Source organism: Alligator mississippiensis, chromosome 6, assembly GCF_030867095.1.
Source record: "Alligator mississippiensis isolate rAllMis1 chromosome 6, rAllMis1, whole genome shotgun sequence".
NCBI classification, from domain to species: domain Eukaryota; kingdom Metazoa; phylum Chordata; order Crocodylia; family Alligatoridae; genus Alligator; species Alligator mississippiensis.
The window spans coordinates 91532750-91554265 of record NC_081829.1 but is presented as its reverse complement, the minus strand read 5'-3'; the positions used below and the strand labels follow the sequence as shown (position 1 = coordinate 91554265).

General features: G+C 43.2%; 1 protein-coding gene across 1 annotated transcript in view; it reads left to right on the top strand.

Annotated features, from left to right (window-relative positions):
- FHIP2A (FHF complex subunit HOOK interacting protein 2A) overlaps positions 1-7182 on the top strand; it is a 49652-nt gene extending 42470 nt beyond the window's left edge. Inside the window, exons 15-17 of the mRNA XM_059730107.1 lie at positions 912-1052; positions 2427-2530; positions 2641-7182. Of these exons, the coding sequence (XP_059586090.1) occupies positions 912-1052; positions 2427-2530; positions 2641-2746 (351 nt within the window). The 3' untranslated portion in view covers positions 2747-7182. The remainder of the gene's footprint in view (positions 1-911; positions 1053-2426; positions 2531-2640) is intronic.
- The last annotated feature ends 14334 nt before the right edge of the window (positions 7183-21516 follow it).

Genomic DNA, 21516 nt, shown 5'->3' with positions numbered 1-21516 from the left:
ATCAGCTGCTGAACCTGCCACTTCAGCACAAGTCATCTCCTTCATTCCTTGAGACTTCTCTTTGACACTTGGGCAGATGGCAGACAGCATCACTCTATACATGCCTATCATGCTAGTTTTCTGCTGATTCTTTACCACTCTATAGATACTCAGTGCCATCGATACTTAAATATCCTGACATGGACTTCTTGAGTGATATCCCTGCAGCTCCTCAATCTTGGGGTCTTTGCAGATATATTTCCTGTATCAGTGAACTCCCATTGCAGCATGATGGATAGTGTGTGCTTTGTTAAAACATGTAATGATAATATCAACAAAGGCTATGACAAAACTAAGGACACACCCATGACTAATAAAAAGGTTGGAAAAGAGGATATTTCAAACATGAGATCACACAAGGAAAACGTGTAAAAATGGTCAGGTAATTTTGGTTTAATGGAAAGGTGTCAAGCAGTCACAATTACCGCCTGTTCCAACAGCCAACCTTTGGGGTTTTTTCCATTTAGAAATGTGTTGATGCTGATTTGTTTGTGACTAACTTAATTATTTTATCTGTTCCTCTCTGTCTGTTTTAGGCCCTTAGATGGCTCTCAAGCTCCTGTAATCTCATCGGCTTCTCAATTCACAAGTGATCAAATATTTAGATCCTGTATAATCTTTAGCTAGCGCCTCACTACATTTATTGTCTGTTTATTTATTTATTTGTGTGCATAGCCTGATCTTCTGAATCAAGGACCTTGAATAATGATGATATTTGTTGCAGAGCAGCATGCAGTGTGTTGTGGCTGGGGGATGGCAGGACTTCCCTGCTGTTTTAACTCGGGTTCCTCCCTACTTCAGTAGCAACCTAAACATGGATTATAGGAAAAAGAGCCATAATGAAACTAACTGATGACTCCTTTTGTTCACAGCCATACGATGTAAATTTACAGGTTACGTCTGTGTTGTCCAAACTCTCCCTGTTTCCTCATCCACATATACACGAATACCTTTTGGATCCCTATGTAAATTTGGCTTCGGGTTGTCGATCTCTCTTCTCTGTTATTGTCAGGGTGAGTAAATGAAGAGGTAATGTTTATATGTGCTTACACCATGGTGAGAAACTTTGAATCTCTGTAACTAATTTTAAAGGGTGGGTAATTTTGGCTTTAGAGAGGCAACAGTTCAGTCTCTTGCAAAGAACATAAAGATTCTTTACATGTCCTACAAGGGAAATTCACTTTCCACTGAATCAGCTGGTTGTATCTGAAAATGTTTCATCGCCATGTTCATGCAGTTTCATCATATGGATATAAAATTCCCCTTACACCTTCAGTAATATTGTTTTAATGCTGGGTAGGCCATACTGCTGTCATTCACATGGCAGTGGCACATGCTGCTGTAAGTACAAGCATCCATCTGTCCTAAAACTGGATTATGAAAGAGTTGGCTTGGATTCAGGCCCAAGTAAGCTCCACTTCTGAACACACTGCTTTGCATGCAGCACTTCACCACATGGTCTCTTGTCCCTGCCAAGCGAGACTCCTTCTCTCTGCCCTGCCTGTGATCCAGCTGTAGAGTCCAGTCCACTATAAAATAGCCCCTACTTATCTCCCTCCAATCTCATCTCTCTCTATAGCACACTGCCATCTCCACTTGACTAAGCAAGCCTCTTGTCTGACCACAGTCCCTTCCCTCCTGAGCCAGGGGTGAATCCTTTGCTAACCCTCTTCAGAGGGAGCTGTTCATTCTCCTACAATGCCAAGCACATTGCTGGCACTTAAGTCTCTTGTCCCTTCACGTCACTGACTTCACACCCTCTATAATGTTACACCTTAATACCTCCCTTTCTGCAATCTTATCTAAAACTATTATAATATTGGCCAACTCTGTTCACCTGTGTTAGTTAGACACATTCACTGTGGCTACAGGAAATTTCCATTTATGGTAGCTATGAAGAAGGGTTTACAGTGCTTACACCTTACATCTATCTTTATCTACTGTCCCCACATCTCTAATTCTTCCTAAGATTTTTAGGGTTTATGCAGTGCAGTTCTCCTGTCACTATCCAGTGACCAGACCTCACGGGTTCATAGTCTGCATGCAACCATGGTGCTGATCTTTTCAGCTCTGGCATTGGTCACTCGTGCTTGAAGATACAGAAGTCTGCCCCATTCAGTCTTTGCTGCCAGCCATCCATCTGGGGTGTCAGATTGCATCCAAATGACTCTGTTGGTTTCTCCAGTAATTAGAAGAAGGGCATGCTGTCAGTGGCTGACAAACTAGATACAGTTTGGCCTGAGAATCCAAGGGCAGAAAGCTGCCCTTGTGGAACAGTTGTGTAGCTGAAATAACCACACCACAAGCTAAGTGCTATTTAAGCACCATTGTCTGGCTCTTTATTTGCATCACTTCATACAGTATGTCTCTGCGTCTGCGGTTTGCAGGTCGTCGGAGACCTTATGGTGAGAATCCAGCGCATTCCAGATTTCACTCCTAAACTTCTGCTGGTCAGAAAGCGTCTTCTTGGCTTAGAGCCTGAAGGGCCCATGTAAGTAAACTAAATTGCGAGTCTTTCATGATATCTTTTTTGCTTTCATGTGCAGCTTCTCATCTTATGTTGGTTTTTTTTCTGTTTTGTTTTTTTCCCCTTGTTCCCAGCATTGACCACATGACATTACTAGAGGGAGTGATTGTACTGGAAGAGTTCTGTAAAGAGCTGGCAGCAATTGCATTTGTGAAATACCACACCTCATCTACACCGTAAATAGACATATTATGTGGCTGAGCTCCAAAATCTTCTAGTACGTTTCAGTCAAAAAAAACCAACAAATCCATTGACCCACTCAGGCAAGCAGGGATAAAGCCTCCCACCAAAGTGCACACAGTAGAATTACTGTTGGGTGATGGTGAATGGCAAGTTCTTGGTCATCGTTTCACAATTTGCCAGTACAAGCTGCATTGTGATGGAAATGAAGATCTGTCCATTCAAGTCGACACTGAACCCAGAATGCAATCAGAGAGGCTTCAGGAAAATCAAAACATAACGTTTCTAGCCATTGTTTGAAGAGCTGCAAAAACTGATGAACCCCAGGCGTCCGAACTTTGCTCACTATTCTCTTGTTTTAACAGTGTTTTAGGAGTTTGGGGTTTTATTATAATCTGAGGCTTATATGCTTGCTTCTATCTGGTGACCTTTATTAGTTTTAAATATCAAGCTAATTTTGTAATGTTTTCATGTCTTAATTATTTAAGGTGTTTTTTTTCTCTTCAACTGGAAATATGAAAGGAAAAGAGTGAGCCAGCAAGCAGAGAACAAGTGTATTATTTAAAATGGAGAGAGGATGAAAAAACCTGCAAATACATATGATCTGTATGCGATTGATTTTAATTTTTGTGACTCTTCTGCAAAATATTTCTGATTCACCACTGCGTTTTTCAGAAGTTGCATCAGTGTAAAGCTGATCTTAATGGAGTTGCACTGTACATCTGTCAGTAACGCAATGTTGAATCAAATCCTCTGTGTAGTTGGGAAGTATATTGTAGGAGTGGGTGTTTCTAGTATGGTGGTCTTTGACTTTCCAAATGATTTGTTGTATTCATCTGTGTAAGTAGATTTGCTATAGACTTCTGGGTGTGGGCCTCAGTTTGTCTGATTTATGTCCCTTTCATAAGGCTGTTAATTATACAGGTCGTTAGTAGTAGTTGCTAAAACAGTATTCATTTTGTTTTAAAATGCCATTTAGCAGACGTTGGTTTAAGTATATTTCTGTGCCTTTAAAATTGGCAAAGGAAATCTTCTGTCATTCTTAACTTTTTTTTTTTTTTTTTTACTGTTCTCATCCTAATGGTAGTGTCCAAGCAAAAGATGGACTCATACCACGTGAGGCAGCACTCAAAGGGCTATTCTTAGGACCAAAACACCCCCCTGGTTTCCACAATGCTAGGAAGCAAACCTGCTTCCCAGCGCACCCTTTGCAATATGAAACCTGCCAGCCAGCACAGGCTATGGGGTACATGTACCAGCCAGAGCAGGCACTGAAGGCTCAGGGGGATGGACCCCTCAAGCACCCTTTGCTTCTGCTCTTTTTGAGTGATTGCAACTTGCACCTCAACAAGCTCTTGTTGCTGTCAGTAGCATATGCACTAGCAAGACAGGGGGGCTGGACATGCTCCTTAACCTTCCTCACAGTCATGGTGATCTTTGCCCTGCTGTTTGCACAGAACAGTCCCCCTAGCCCCTCCTGTTGACATTGAAGCGGAGACAGACAAAGCAGGATGTAGCCCTGAATGTTTACAGTGTTTCCCTTTGCTTGTCTTGCCTAATACGCTGTTTGCACACAGAGTGCCAGTTTCTAATCTGATTTACTTCAGTGTAAATTTGGACTAATTTAATCAAGTCACTTGAGTTCCTCCAGATTTGCATGAGTGTATCTGGCATAAGAATCTGGCTGCCCCTGATTTTGCTGCCTGTTTTGTTTTTTTACATTTGTAGACATTTGGTAGCGAGTACTTCTTTAAATTAGCAAGTATATAAAGCACAACAAGAGCGTTCTCCCCAGTTATGGGCAAAAATTGCTCCCAAGTATGTTTAGCACAGTGGGAGGGTTCTGCTGGTGAATACTCCTGTAAAGTTAATGGGTTGTGGAGGCTTAAAAAAAGCAGGTTTGGCACCAGCCCAGAAGAGAGAAGCACTGTTGAAAGGTGACTGTTTTAACATAGCACGTTGATTCACCAGCTCCCTGCGCTGCTTGCCATCCACAGAACTACAGTGCCTCACAACCGGCACGAATGATGTTCCCAAGGGAGCATGGCCTTGGCTTTAACTGTTACATGGAAATATTCCTTTTACTTCCCTGCGCCAGATTTGCTAAATTTGGCCAAATGAAGTTTTCATCAGATAGCTTAATAAGAGCAGATTTAAGGAAGAATGGTTTCTCTTCATTCCTGTCCTTTTAGACAGATGTTTTGTGAGTAGCAAATGATTTTTAGAGTGGTGTGTATTACAATCAGTTCATTTGAGAAGCTTTGTTAATTTAATGCAACTGCCAGTACACAGTGCACATAGCACAAATATATATATATATATGTAGATTTATATGTAATACACAGTTATGTTAACTTAGGCCCTCAATTAGCCAAGCATTTAAACATGAGCATAATTTCAAGTATCTTCCCAAGTCACAGTCATTTTAATGAAGCTTAGGAAGATGCTCAAAGATAAGCAATGGAGCTACACACACATTTAAGTGCTTTGCTGAATTGACACCTTTATTGTTTTAGCTTGTAGTTTGAGTTTAATTGTGTTTTCCTCCCAATTTAATTACTATTTTCATTATTTATTGGGGAAAAACCCTCTGACTCTTAGAATTTGCCTAATATCCTATTAGCAACAAACCAGAAGACGTAACACTGTTAACATGAAAGCAAGAAAGATCATAAGGTAAATCTCCACTGGAGCAGTCTGAATAATGCAATCACAGTAAAGCCATTCAAGAAGTGCAGGGTGGAGAAATTGGCATTATTTTTTTTAATCAGTTGCTGATTCCTGAGCCCGTTGCACAGTAAAGGGTTGTATCCATCACTGCATGCAAAGACAGCAGCAGCATCTGTATCTTTTAAATGCAAAGCAATCCACCTAGCTGCAACTCTGATAAATTAGTGCTGGCACTGCAGAACAATAAAGGATCATTGCAAATACTCTTAAATCGGAGATGTAATTGTTTAGTGTTCGGTCTTCAGTAGCCATGGTGATGTTATCTGACAAACCAAATGTAATTCAGTCCATAAATTATAAAAAGTGGATCTACCTTGATACCTAAACCAATACAAAGGAAAGCTTTAGCCTTTACTGCTTATGTGGGTGGTCCTTACAAAACCATAATGACCGGAAATGATGACAGTGACTTTATTTTATATATAAAAAAGACAATTTGAATTTTCCTTTAGAGATAAAACTTGCTTCCTTTCTGTTTAAGTTTTTCATGCACTTTTATTTTTTTAAAGCGGAGAGTTAAAGTTCACATTTTCATTCATCAGATCTATGTATGTCACTGAGATGCCCGTTTTGGTTCTCTCTGTTTAGACGCGCGTTTGTAACTAGTTATTTATTGCCCACAAGTGAACACTTGAGAAACACCGGCCCTGGAGCGAGATGTTCAGTGCATGTGCAAATCCCTCAGGTGTGTGTGGGACTGGCAGGTGCTGCTCACTACCCTGGAAAATGTGGCCACTAGTGTTAGAGTGAAATACTTGAGGGGGAAATAGTGGGAGTAGTTGGTTCCAATAAGCAGATCCAAACTGCATTTTAACCTGAATGCACATTTCTGTAAATAAAGACATTTTTACTTTTTTGCCATGTATTGTATGTATCTGATTTAGAAGCTGATGTAGAAAATTTTGTAATAAGTAACATATCAAACGTGCTAGAACAGAAGTTTGTCCATAGTCTGTTTCCTGTAGTCTCGCTAGCATTCAAATCTTATCAATGTAACATTCAATAACGTATTTGTCTGTGCAATATGAGAGCTGTGATTTGATACACAGCCCCAGTCTGGTTGTACATCACCTGTGTATATACAAGGACCGAAATCCTGAGCTCGCTTACACTATTGCTAGTGTAAAGATTGTTACACTTGATTTTACAGGGCACCAGTAATCATGGAATTGCTTTGTACATGCATGGTAAATTTCTTACCATGACTTACTGTATGAATGCACAGCTGCCATGTGATTATGAAATACATCCTTATTTGTCTTGCTGAGAGAAATGTTATAGTGAAGTACTATGTAAAATCTACAGATTGCATAAATATGCTTTGGGTTGTATGATAAATCCCAGTCTGTAAACTGTATAATATACAAGGCTTTCCAACCATGGTCACTAATATTTCCTGTGCCCTGTAAAATAGTGTTACCCTATGAATATATTCTCTTTGTTTTGCCTCCTGCCTTGTTTACATTAAACAGAGGATATTCAGTAAACTTTTTCTATTGAACTTTGTGTAGGTCACTGACTGACAGTGTTGCCAAGGGTTAGCAGATGTGTGATTTCCAACAAAGGAACTGTTGAAACAGCCACATTACAATACGTACAATACCAAGTTTTACAAAGGAGGTTGTGATACAATACAATTTTTGTGCTAAAAATGCATGCAGGATTAAAAGGGATATTCTCAAAATAAATTAATCTAATTTAAATGACGTGATTGCTGATTTATATTTTTGCAGAATTCCAAATGAGTTTTGGATGCTCATTTTTAGGAGAAAATGGCACAAAATCACTGTGACAGAATGAAAGTGTTGTATTTTGTATTGTGCATTTCATCCTGAAGGATATTCAGGCTCTCTACAAGTTTTGTATTTCAACAAATGCAACCATTTCTGGGGTAGAGCGTAGCGGACGTTTGTTTGGACACAGCAACAGTATGGTTTAGTACACAAAGTGAAACAGTACATCCAGTCTCCCATTTAAAACCTGGAGGTAAGTGAAGCAGACTGAATGTAATCAGTCACTCCAGGTGGCTAGTGTCCTACTACTTTGAGCTTGCAAATGGTCAAGACCCTAGTTGTATGTCTCATGTCACCTCCAAGAGCACAGTGCCTAGTTTACAGATCTAAATGCCAATACCATCTACTTAAACTGCTGCCATGAGGTGCCTGCAGCACCCTGAGGTTTCCTTTCTCTTTCTCCCCAACTTAGCTTCTGATCTTTAATGAAAAAGCAACTTGAGCAATACATGATATAGATCCCCATGCATGTGTATGTGGTACTGGGTGATTGTGGGTTGTCAGCATGCTACAGTATCTATCAGGTACCTGTCCTTGAAAACTGCTTCAGTTGCACTGTAGTTCATAGATTCATAGATGTTAGGGTCGGAAGGGACCTCAATAGATCATCGAGGCCGACCCCCTGCATAGGCAGGAAAGAGTGCTGGGTCTAGATGACCCCAGCTAGATGGTTATCTAACCTCCTCTTGAAGACCCCCAGGGTAGGGGAGAGCACTACCTCCCTTGGGGGCCCGTTCCAGACCTTGGCCACTCGAACTGTGAAGAAGTTCCTCCTAATGTCCAATCTAAATCTGCTCTCTGCTAGCTTGTGGCCATTGTTTCTTGTAACCCCCGGGGGCGCCTTGGTGAATAAATCCTCACCAATTCCCTTCTGTGCCCCCGTGATGAACTTATAGGCAGCCACAAGGTCGCCTCTCAACCTTCTCTTGCGGAGGCTGAAAAGGTCCAGTTTCTCTAGTCTCTCGTTGTAGGGCTTGGTCTGCAGGCCCTTAACCATACGAGTGGCCCTTCTCTGGACCCTCTCCAGGTTATCCGCATCCCTCTTGAATTGCGGCGCCCAGAATTGCACGCAGTACTCCAACTGCGGTCTGACCAGCGCCCGATAGAGGGGAAATATCACCTCCTTGTACCTATTCTTCATGCATCTGCTGATGCACAATAAAGTGCCATTGGCTTTTCTGATGGCTTCGTCACACTGCTGACTCATGTTCATCTTGGAGTCCACTAGGACTCCAAGATCCCTTTCCACTTCCGTGCCACCCAGCAGATCATTCCCTAGGCTGTAGGTGTGCTGGACATTTTTCCTCCCTAGGTGGAGCACTTTGCATTTCTCCTTGTTGAACTGCATCCTGTTGTTTTCTGCCCACTTGTCCAGCCTATCCAGGTCTGCTTGCAGCTGTTCCCTGCCCTCCGGCGTGTCCACTTCTCCCCATAGCTTTGTGTCATCTGCAAACTTGGACAGAGTACATTTCACTCCCTCGTCCAAGTCGCTGATGAAGACATTAAAGAGTATCTGTCCAAGGACCGAGCCCTGCGGGACCCCACTGCCCACACCCTTCCAGGTCGAAACCGACCCATCCACCACGACTCTCTGGGTGCGACCCTCCAGTCAATTCGCCACCCACCGGACTGTGTAGTCATCCAAGTCACAGTCTCTTAACTTGTTCACCAGTGTGGGTGGTTCCTGTAAGCTCATTTACAAATCTTTTTATTTCTTGGTGTCCATTTTTACTCTCTCTGGTACTGTGCTGAGCGTAAAGGAGAGATGCTTTAACCACTGCAAATGCTTTCTCAGCTGTAGCATAAAGATGGCAACCTTGCATTTCCTGCTGTCAAGATGCACTTAATAGATGTATTTATGGGTTTCTACGATCTCCAGCTTTACTCTTAGGCCCCAGAAATTTGTCATTTCCCATTATTTGCTTTGCCTACAGGAAGGAGTCAAAGACTCCAGGACTTAAGTCCTCAGCAGTGTGGAGAGACTGCTTAAAAATGCTAGTCTTAAATCTTTCTCAGTTTTGACTATATGGCTTTAGCATCTCCCAAATACCCTACAGCAATCCTACATTTCAAAGCCAAGCTGCTGTATTCAGGCTTTTGCCATTCGGATGCCTTTCTCTTTTGAGGCTCTATATACCTAAAAAAATAAATAAATAAAAGACACAGTGGTCCATCTAGATGTGGCCTTTACTGTAATACTATTAACCCACTTTATGGCCTCTTTGATGCAAGTATGATTAATGCTGACTTACTGACTTTGTTAACTTCCTAATCCTTCTAGTGTCAAAGCCTCAAAATTTTTTGCAGGTGTGGAATGTGATCCAAGTGGGTTAAGGTAGATTAACGTTCAGAGAAATGAATCTCTCTCAAACTGGATAAGTCCTGTGGGCCTAGACCCTGTGCCACTGACACGGCCTTTATCTGCTGAGCTCTGTTTGAAAGATGAACGGGAGAATTGAAGCACGATTCAGAAATCAAGTGAGGCATATGGCGGATTAGAGCCTTCAGGTGTCATAAGCTTCTGGGGAGTCTCAAAGCAAGGCAAGTGTGAAAAGCCAAATGTTACAAGTTCAGACAGATGGCGGGTCCTGCTTTTGGAGATCTGTAAAACAGGATACCAAGGTGCATCTGACTGACATTTTACAACTTGGCTTCTCACCAAGTGGCAAGGCCCATTGATGCCGCCCTTGGAGGATGATGCCTGTGTTATGTGACTCACTTTTGACCAGTCTTTCATGGCCTGCTTTCTGCTTGTTTACAGGAAAGGCTGTCAGTTGCATGAAATTAAATACCATGATACTACAGGATTGACAGCTGTGACATTAAAAAACAATATCTCATCACTTTGATAACATGAGAATGCTACTTACTGCTTCTGCCTTTCTGCTCTATCATATTATGGTTGTGTTTTATCCTGGTGAAGTACTTTAAATGCTGAAAAATATAACTCTTGGCAGGAAAGAAAATAAAGGGTGGCCTCCTCCCCTACCACAAAAGCATTACGTAATCGTGTGCTAGATGGTTGCCAAAATTGCAACCAGGAAAATTCAGGTTGGATATTAGGTAGAACTCTCTAATTATGGTGGTTAAGCACTGGAGCTGCTCATTTAGGTTGTGGGATCTCTGCCACTGCAAGTGTTTAAGTGCATGTTAAATAGTTGGCTAGGATTGTTTAGACAGAAATGAATCCTGCCTTGAGCTGGGGATTATGACCTCATGAGGTCCCTTTTTGTCCCTCTTGTATGTAATGTGATCCTATGATTTTAGATCATCGATCCTGCAGAGAAGTACAAATCTATTCAGTTGACATATCTGGGTAACCAGATGAAATGGGCCTCACTTGCTTCAAACAAACAGATGCACAGATGGAGAGCTAGAAGGAAGGAAGTCCTCCACGGAGAACCCAAGTCAGCCCAGCCCACTAGGCATGGGTCTACCTTAGGAATGTGTTAGACGGTTCCCAATCTGTGGTACGCGTACCACCAGTGGTACGCAGACAGCCTGTCAGTGGTACGCATTAACAGATTTATTATCATTATATGGCAAAAATTTGCTGGTGATACTTAAGGTTGAACTGAAAAATTTGCTGGTGGTACTTAAGGTTATATCATTTTAAATTGGTGATGTGCAATCTGTCAGAGTTTGGGGGCCGCTGGGTTAGATTAAGAAAAAAACTCCAGGAAGGTCGGTGTGGTGGGCGTGAAGATGTTTTGCATGCGCTTGTGCGTTTCAGGGAAGGCGGTGATGCCACCAGTCTACATTATCTACTCCCAGCTTGGAAGGAAAAAGCATAAACTGCAGGTCCTGCTCCTGCATAGTAATAAATGACTATTTTTGCCTGTTGAGACCAGGGCTGGAGGGAGTTCTGACAAGAGCATCAAAAGCTATTCAGGAAAGTGGGACTGACTGGCTGAGGTGGAAAGGTTAAAAGGGTTAAATGTGTCTAGAGTGCCTACACCAATGGCTAAGGTGGAAGAGGAACATAAATCTACAAATGTATGAAGGATTTAACTGCCAAGAACTGAGGAATTATTTAGCATAATTGATGGGAGTGGAATTGGGCGTAATTGGATGGCACTAGGGAAAATTGAGGCTCAGTGTCAATGAAAACTCCCTGACAGCGAGATCTGTCAGCCTCCCAGGAGGAATGGCAGAAAACCCATCACTTGACACATTTTAAAATCAGACTGGACAAACCACTATTAAATGTACAACAGGAAGCCATCCTGCATTGGGAAGGAGATGAACTCGGGGGTCTCTTATATCTCAAGCTTCTGGGCTTATTAAGGGCTCTTGAATAATTTAAAGCTGTCCTGCTAGAACATAGGAGAATGAATTGATCCCCCTGAAAGTCTAACCCAAATAATTCTCGGTGACCCAAGAAAAGCAATTTTCAGCCCCTACAATGAGATTTGCTTATGCAATAACCTCATTCCAAAAGTTGCACCCTGCACAAATAGCAGGTGGTGATGCCTGATTAGCTTTGCCAAGGATCCTTACACACTGAGACACACTGTAGAGAAGAAACAAATTACCCAGGCCCTGAAACTTCATTATCTTTCACTCAAGAAACCCACTTCTGCTTCCCTCATCTCCCTATCCACAGGAAGCACCTGTCAAGTTTGTATTTCTTAATTTGAGTTTATTTTCTGGGTCATGAATTTTTATTTCCTCTGTCTTCCCTGAGACTTTTTTTTTTGCTCTTAGCTGCATGTCCGTGAGCACTTTGTTTATTTCCAGAGTTTCAGTTTTCCTATAAGCTTCCTGAGAGATAAGTAGGCAGATGGGGTTCTTTAGGTAAATCTGATATCTTCTGTTAGACCAGCTAAAATAGTTGGAAAAATTATTTACAAGCTTTGAGTGCAAATGCTTATTCAGGCTGAGGAAGCATCTGCAGTTGTTCTGTGCTCTTCCTGGATGCGGGGAGGGAAGGGGAATGTAGACCTGGTGATAAGATATAGCTGGTAAATAGTAGAGAGGTTACCTGGGGTATCAGATGTTAGGCAAGTTATAGTGTGCCATAAATGCAATGTCTATATTAGTCCATGATTTTTTGTATCCAGTAGGTTGATGAAATGAAGTTCATAGGCTCGTCTGTGAAAGGTGTTTTGTAAATTCCCTTTGAGGATTAGAACTGAGAGATTGGAGAGAGAGTGGTTTTCTTGTGAGAAATGTGCCCCCACCAGTAATTGGGTATTGATGTCTTTGTTAGATTTTCAGCATGCAAAGAAGAATTTTTTCCACTGTTTTAGTTGAACTAATAAAAGATATCAGATTTACCTAAAGAACCTTGTCTGCGTGGCTAGGGACAGACATTCAAAAAGCTTGAGCCTGAATTTATTCAATCTTTGCAGATTAGTCTAACCTGGCTAGGTCGAACCAGTTTGCAACTGCACAGACATTGTCTCTGGACTGAGGAAATGCAGGCACATGCCTGCGGTGGCTCAGGCTAAAAGTGGGGGGTAGGGGGGCACTAAGGCAGTCCTCCCTTCCCTTCCAAAGTCCTGAGCTGAGGCAGGCGTGGCCAGGCCCCAGCAGGACACTCTGATTAGGGAGGGGTTTAAACCCCCACCCTGCCAGCACAGTCCCAGGCTTTTCCCCACTTGCTGCTCAAGGGGCAGGTGTGTTGCCAGCCCCTAGCCCCTGGCTAGCACTCTGAGGCAAAGCAGGTGTGTGCAGTGCATGGATCTGTTGATGATACGGAGCTTTTCATTCTCCCTCTCCCTTCTTCAGGCCATCTGCAAATCTGACAGGGCAGGGAGCCAGCAGGGGGCTGATAGCACAGCGTTTATCAGCCGATCAACAAAACAAAAGCCTTTCTCATTGGTTCAAGCTCTTCTTAAACAGCTTTTTCCAAGGAAGGAATGGAGGGATATTACCAGTTGACCTGCTGATTAACTTCAAAAGCCCTAAGCGGACACTATCCTGTCTGCCTTTGTCTTGTCCCAGTGAAATTGGAGAGACACACACAGACACCTCTCAGCATTCACTAGCATACCATAAACCTAGGGTCCATGGGGCTGGAGTTTGTGCTGTGGGAAATATGAGGAAGAAAGGGGGGGATCCCTGCTTGAGCAGGGGGCAGGGGGAAGCTAGGCAGACCCTGCTGTGCCTCCAGTCTCTGCCGAAGCTCCATCTAGGGAGCAGAGGAGCAGGGCCAGCCCTGCTCTCTGGAGCAAACAGTCCAGCCCAGCCCAGGGCTGCAAAGCACCTGGGATGCTGGGGGACTCTGGTTTAACTTTGGACCAGGAAGGGGTCTGGGGCAGACATTGCATAAACTGGTTTGACCCAAATCAGTTAAGTCTGATACCACATTCAACCAGGTTTATTGTAAACAAGTTTCATCCATTTTGAAACTGGTTTATATGCACGGAACTTATGTTCTGTTACAGGTTTAAAGCAATTTCTAATCTCTTAAACCGGCTTATGTGTAATGTCTGTCCCTACCCCCGCCGCCCCCCCCCCCCCCAAAAAAAAATATCCTTAGACCAACACGACTACAACCTATACCCCTATACCCCTGAAAGGTAAGTAAAACTTTTATAACATTTATTGCCTTGCCTTTTTACATTCCCTGTTCATGTATCTCCATTTCTTCAAGTCTCACAGAATATCCTCTCTCTCTCTCTCTTCTCTTTACCTTTCAACTTCAGTAATTCATAGCTATTTTAGTTTTCTAAGGAGCAGTAAGGACATCACATTCAAAAATCAACCTAATGCTAAAATCAGGATGGGTTCTCCCATTTAGGTAATTGTAGGACAGGGGACTAACATATCCATATCCATATTTATGTGGCTATATAAATATCTATCCATCTCCAGGCTATATTGACAGAAATGGGAATTTTGGTGCCAGGTCTTCACCCTCAGATAATTCATGTAGTTTCTGAGCTTTCAGCAGTGGTTCAACTTTCTCCAAAAGGACAACTAAGGGTAATGTGGGCCGGGGAAAGAAAGGAGGACTCCAAGTGACAAAAAAGTCACTTTAAAACAAGCCAAGAAAAAGGACATTTGCTGAGAAGAAAAAAATTACGATTGTGCATTCTTCTTCCTTACAAAGGATAAAGAAAGCTTGATAATTGTGGAGGTATAATTACTATAGTGGAAGAGTGATGTAACTATAATGGTCCAGAAGTTATGCAAGAGGCAAGGAATTGGTAGGGTATTGTCTTCTGTTAAACCTACTGCATAGTTGGAATAGAAGTCGATGTGCTTCTGAAAGTAAGACATCCTTCATCCTTTCCTTGCATGTTGTTAGACATCCAAAAAAAGCAAAAACTCAGTGTACCTTTTCTTTGCAGTTTACTTTTAACTCTTTATGCCAGTTTGGTTTTCTCAACTCCCCACAACTGTTAAACATCAAAATAGGCTGTTCTTTGTTATAATATATCAATTAGAATAATGTATTTTACAGACTTCCTTTAAAAAAAGCCAATATAAAACTAAATGTGATTTGTTCAACTAGTCAGGTGGCACCACCATTTCAAAATCACTTGCTAAAAGTCACTAAACCCCAAACATGCAATTTGACAAGCACAGTTCTGGCTGGTTCAGTATGAGAATGGAAAGCTGGAACAACTGAATGTATTTCTGTACTGGTTGAAATGGAAAGGAAAAGTCTATTATTTGCAAGGTGCTTTGGACTACAGTATAATTGACATTGATTCCCTGAGCTCTGAGCAACTGTATCAGAAAGCTGATATTTATCCAGTAAATCGCTATTTGTCTATCTTAATTTCATTTCATTTCAGGAAGAACAAAGGATGTGGGAACTGTAACTAACCTGTTGACAAATAATTGTGGGCAGAATAATGGAGAACATTTAGACGAATCTTTCATAACTTTACTTGGTTCTCATGCAACTTTCCATTACTGTTTCTCTTGCTGATAGTTCACTCAACCTTGTTCCCTTCTCCATTTAGCTGTTTTTAATTGCCTTTATTATTCTTCTCACACTGGGATGATATAATATCTGGCTCCCTGCTGAGCCATTCCCTTTTGTGCCAGGAGTGCTGACCTCATGGGTTTCTGTTTTTGAATGAGTGAAACGTTTTCCTTTCCATGTGAGAGCCGGACAGCTTTGACCATTGATAATCTCTGCAGCAAATGATGACGCAACACTTTTAATGCTTCAGGGCATAGACTAATGAGGGGTCAGGAAGGAGTTATTTACCATAAGGTATTTATTTGCATTATGGATTTTTTCAATATGCAACATAGGCACAACCTGCTGCAAGATATAGGGCATCAGCCTTAGACTTGCATGTGGTGCAAAGGTGGACAGCTGCAGGTGTGCTGGTTACTGTCAGGCCCATGACAGGAGGTGCTGTAGTTCCTGGGGAGGATGTGCCAACCACCCTAATCATAAAGGAATTTGTTTTGTCTGAGTATGGTGGACCCAGCCCCAAGAGAAGAGTATGTGTGCCCCTCTCCTAGTCTCCACCATGCTCCTATCTCCAACAGCTTTGAGGACTCCTGACCTCTAGCACTTCACCCAGCAGAAGTTTTTCATACAGAGCTAATCATCTGAATCCTTGAACAGTTAGCAGGACAGTTGGTTAATAGCATTATTTAGCACTGGGGAGGGTGGCATGTTATAGAGCTCATGTTTCTTTGAATGAGTTAGTCTATAAAATGCCCCCTGCTCTGCCTTCTGCCTAATTTCCGACTAATATGGCTAATAGCCTCTCTGTTTTTCGGCACTGACATTTGGCCAAACTCCGTTGTGCTCGCCCCTGTGCAACCAGAGAAAATTCAGTCCCTTCCCACCAAGAGCTGACAACCTAAAAGAGCAGTACAAAGAACAGCACTTTCCATCTGGGACAGCTGTTGAGTGCCTTACTCAGGCAGTGTCCTTTAAGCTGATGCAAATTCAGCTCAGAAAGGGCCTCAGAGTTAGACCCGCTTCCTAAACTTAGAAACACTGCGCATTTCATTCCCATCCTCCCTTTTCCTTGCACCACCCCCTCAATAGCTGCACTTTCCCCTGCAAGATGCAATTCTATCAGAATAATCTTCTCTCTGCTCCGGGGTCCCTCCCCAAAGACATAACGGTTCATTGCTTCAGTGCCAACCTGGCAGGAACTGTATTTCTTCCTGACAAGTTAGTGTGCAGGTGGGGAGATAATCTATCAGTGGGAACTATTATTAGCTTGGCATTTTTCTCTTGGTGTCTTGACTCACTAAATATTGCAAGGCATTTTGTGGGAGCTGATATTTGTATTTAAAACCATTATAAGCCATGAGCCTGTAAAGGTGGCTGAGTCAGAAATCATGTAGGGGAGGCTGCCGCTGCATCTCTCGGGGACGATGTGCTGTAAAGAGCTGACGCTGCTCTTCCATTAAGGAAGCCTTCAGAGACGCAGAGAGTGATTCTGACGGCGAGGTTGGTGGTTGCTCTAGGGTACGAACCTGGTGGCTGGCCAATTTTAAGCAGAGTGAATGCATCCTATTTATTCAAAGGAATGGTCTCAGCTACAGGTTGCATTCGTGTGTGTGCGTAACACAAAGAGTCGGGCCCTGCAGACTGAAAAAAAGGGCTGTTCCTCATGTCCCAACCAGTGGTTTTATTGCAGGATTGGGGAATAAAAAATGTATATTCCCACTGAACAGAGAAGGGTAATTGCACCCTAATTTCTGAAGTACCTGTTTTTCTAGTGTGAGCACTGCACTTGACTCTGAGCAGACAAGCTGTTTGCAGGAGCGCACTGAGGTCAGATCTACTGTGTCAGGCAAGGGTGCAATCGAACGTGCTTTGTGGTTTCAGGTGAGCTGCCTCTTATACCGGAAGCTATGTAGCTGCATCCATGCAGATCTGTGGGCAGGCTAGCTAGCGCTGCTAAGTGATTGCAAGGTAGCCTGCCCTCGTGCTAATTAGCTCACTCGCAGAGCCAAACACACATGCATACATACATACATGTGGCTCCACTGCCTTCAGGCACCACCACAGCCTGTGTGCAGCCGTGTGGCATGTCTGAAGGTGCCACTGCCTGTCATGGTAAGTTCACCATGTAAATGTGGTGTGAAGGGACAAATAATCTTGGGGTTCAATCGCTGATGTCAGAAGAGCCTGGCTTCTGTTCCTGGCTTGGCTTCTCACTTGTTGTGCGACTTGCAGCCTCTGTTTACCCATGACAACTTTTACTGTTGTCATGGGGTGTAACCAGTCTTAACTCATGCCTGTTTGTAAAAAATATGTTGCATTTCTTTCCATGAAAGAAAGCATAATTGTAAGTCCCTCTCATCTTTATCAGATAAACAGCAGTCTTTGCAAATGACAGCTATTATATGGGCAGCCGAATGCTCAGACGAGTACCATGGCAAAACATCCCTTTGTAAGGGCTTTAATGATCAAAGGCGATCTAGAGTTGACTGGAAACCAATTACCTACTGCTGGGTGGACTTTTGAAAGCTAACAAGATATTCATGCACTTTTATCCTTTGATCCCCCAAATGACCAATATAGAGAAAAGGAAAAATGGCATGAGGATGTAGTGAGAAAGGAGAAGGAAGAGAGCCTGCCCACAGGTTACTTGGACAGATTAAACCCCCCCACAAAAAGCAAGTTATAAGCATAATCAATTATTCTTTTCAGTTATTGATTCTTTAACTCAGCGGATTACTTAACCATAAGATTCCAATATGGATTAACCGTAAATGTCCAAAATAAGGTCCATTCAACTCTGCCTTTATTATTAATTATGTATCTGAGGTGTGATTTAACCCCTGTCTCTTTGGGGTTTGGGGATTGCTAGGCTGTTCTCTTTCTCTCCCATATAATATTCCTTTATATATACTATAACGTACACTCCTTTAGACAACCCCTTTCTGCTTCACATGCTGCTCCGAATCCCCGCGGGGTCAGTCCATGCCTGTATTTTGGACCGTAGGTCTAAATTTATTGCTCCTTCTGTTGTTAGCAGGCGGTGGGCCAAAGCCATCACTGAGATAAGCAGTGGAAGCATTTTTATAGCATTTCACCCACTTCTTTGGCCCCGTAGCTTTAATTTTAGTTTTGCTCTCGGGGGTCAACATTTGTAGCATGGCAATTAACACTGCGCTTCTGAAACCAAACAGGGATTTACAGCGTGGAGCTCTTGGCAGCCACCCGGTGAGACAGAAAGGGGGGAGCGGGGAGGAAGAATGAGTGCAACCTTTCCCTTTTTCAGCTGGCACACACCAGTGGATCAATGACTGAAATGGATGAGGGCTCGCCTGAAGTGTCACAACAGTGTAACAATGCAGCTGCTATTAATAGGTATTGCTACAACTGAAAATTACAGTGGGAGGAAAGGAAAGAACAGAAAAAGATTTAAAAAGGCTACAGGCTGGTGATTTGTGGTTTGTAAAGTTGACCTCTCTTTTCTTATCTGCTAATGCTGGGCTGTCCTGCAGGCTGCTGGACCTTGAATCTGGTATTGATAACCCATGAGGCAGCAGGAGATGCACCCAAGTGCATTGGATCCCAGCGTGTCCTCCATGCCATCTCTAAACAGGAATCAAACCAGTTTTTGCCAGTGGGTGGGAGGTGTTACAGTAGTGGAAACCTGCAAAAGAAGACTGGTGTTATCGGCACTGATGCTGAATGATGGAGAGTCTCAGCTCAAGGTGTTGGAGCTGTTTCCAGTGGGCTTTCCTCCCAACCAGAGCCCAAAGCAAAAGCTGACAAGGCAAAAGGTTTGCATTAAAAGTATTTACCGCTCAAGCCATGGTTGCACTAAAAGTCAAAAGCCATGTTGACTCGAGTGAACTCAGGATTTGACTGTAGTGAAAAACAAAGCAGTAACAACCAAAACCCCCCCGGCTTGATAATTTATTCAAGAGAGTGTTTGATACTGTCAGTAAAATCTGGTCCCTTCCCTACAGAGGGGCTCTGCCATCATGCACCGGTAGCTTCAAATACTTCATGGTCCAATGGATCTTTTCCATGGTCTCGTGTCCTTTCTTTGTACCTTTCTTTAAGCAAAATAGGGCTCATTTCAGAAGACTTGCTATCCCTCCGCTCCCGCAAGCCTGTCCCACTGGATTAAAAATGTCCACTGTGCGTTCTGAGACCCATTAAAAAATGAATATTCAAGTCCTCAAAGAAAGGACTTGTCGGAAAGGAGTGACTATGATTCAATGATTTGCGTTCGTACTTTCCAGTGTTAACCTGCTTTCTGCTTCTTGTACAGAGTCCTTCTCCCGTTGTCCATCTTGCTGCAGAAGGATTTGGCTGCCATTATTATGCTGCTCAGAGATGCTGCTGCCCTTTCTGGGAGCGGGCGAGAGGTGAAAGAAAGCCTGGAGTCTATGCGGTAACTTGCCAGCGCACTTCATGCTAGTGACTGGTTTTGGAAAAAAAAATAACAGTCTCCCAACTTAAACGAATTATGGTAAGCCCTCTCCCCACTCCCCGCAATGTTGCTCCCCACCCATAAGCTTGTTCTGTTTTTCCCTTCCCAATTCTTTTGTATTTGTTCAGCGGTCAGCAAAAAATGTTTTTCCCCTTAATTTAGCCTTTTAACTTTGCTTTGTGCCTGTTGAGTAATAGATGTTGTCCAGGAGGGCAGCTCTGAGAGGGCAGCAAGTAGGGAGGCCACCAGGGTAAACGCTCCTGAATGCTTGGGCATAAATATTTTAGAGAAATGTGTCAGTGCAAAAGGCTTAGCTTCTGTTAGTCACTCTTGGAGGTCAGGTTGCAAGAACCTCTGTTCACTCCCCCAGTGCTGCCTCCTTGGCCATCCGGCATAGACAGATCAGAGCCGGTAATAAATACCAGGGATATGAGGGGGAACAGCAAGTATTTACAGTGCAATAGCAAAGCAATCGCTGCAATCCTGCCATGTCACACACTTGTGCAGCCAGTTTGTCCTCAGTCAAGGGCTACAAAACTCCTCCACTGCCAAGCAGTTTTGCAGCAATTAATTCAGGCCCAATGTGGTTTTATTGTAATTAAACTGTTTTCTGTGAGCCATATTATGCATGGAGTTGTGGAAATTAGCCAACGCAGTGTTTTATAAACAGGAACTGGCACATTAGCACTTATGCCCCTTTCTAACTGATTACCTCATTGAAAATGCTTCAGTGCAACTGGCATTTATAGACATAAAAATACCCGAATTAAAAACCTACTACAGCAGTAATGATCCAAGCCACTTACATGTTACAGAGCAGCGTTTCTCAACCCGTGGGTCGTGACCCAAAAGGGGGTCACAAGAATATATGAAAGGGTTGCAAACAAACTTTAAAAATGGATTTTCCTTTAAAAGAGAAAACTGTGGGTTTTCCTATAAAGCCTAGAAGAGTTCTAGCCTGCAAGGGGCTTTTTGGGACCCCCCATATCCACCCCCAACCCCCAGCCTCACACACCCAGTCCCTGCCTGGCTCAGGTCTGAGGGCAGGGGGCAGCGGGTCAGGAGTGAAGGGCACTGGCAGGGCCGGGGGCTGTTTCCGATTTAAACTATTTACTGGGTCAGGCCTGGCCATCAATGTTTACAAATGGGTCCTGGTACCAAAAAAGGTTGAGAACCGCTGTTATAGAGAACTGTAATGGTGCTGTACTGCAAACAGATAGTATGAGATTTTCAAAGCTACCAAGGAAATCTGAGCACGTAAATTCCCGTGAATTTTAATGAGAACTGGCATCCAAATCTCTATTTAGGTGCCTTTTAAAATCTGAGCTATAGAGCATAATTACCGAAGAATATTTTTATAGGTGTTGATTGAATACTCTGATCTGTGTAATATTATGTCCAGCTAGTTGGCAACATGCTTTATTAATAGGGGATTAATAAGAACTGCCCTGCTGGGTAGGTCAAATAAGCCCACTATCCTGTTTAGGTCAAACAAGCCCACTATCCTGTTTCTCAGAGGCTCTAAAAGTTTCCTTGCGAGCCCAGGCTCACAAAGCTCCTATGAGCGCATCCAGACACATGGGAACATATGGTACGTGGCACTACACGTTGCACATGCTGCTCATGCAGGCATTCCCTGTGCTGCTAATTTGCAGTGGGGAGGTGCCATGGGGAGATCCTGGTGTCAAAAAAACCCACACCTAAAAAAAGCAAGGCAGCATACATGGTGGCAGTGTGCACTGCCCGAAACCAGAGCCTGGCTGGCTGGAGCTATGCTCCAGCTCCTGGCCTGGCTCCCTGCTGCAAGACTGCCATGGCTGCAGCCCCAGGAGGCCTCCAAAACCACAGGTAAGGCTGCTGGGGCCAGCCCAGGTGCTGGACCTGGCTTCGCCAAGCCCACCCAGAGCAACGT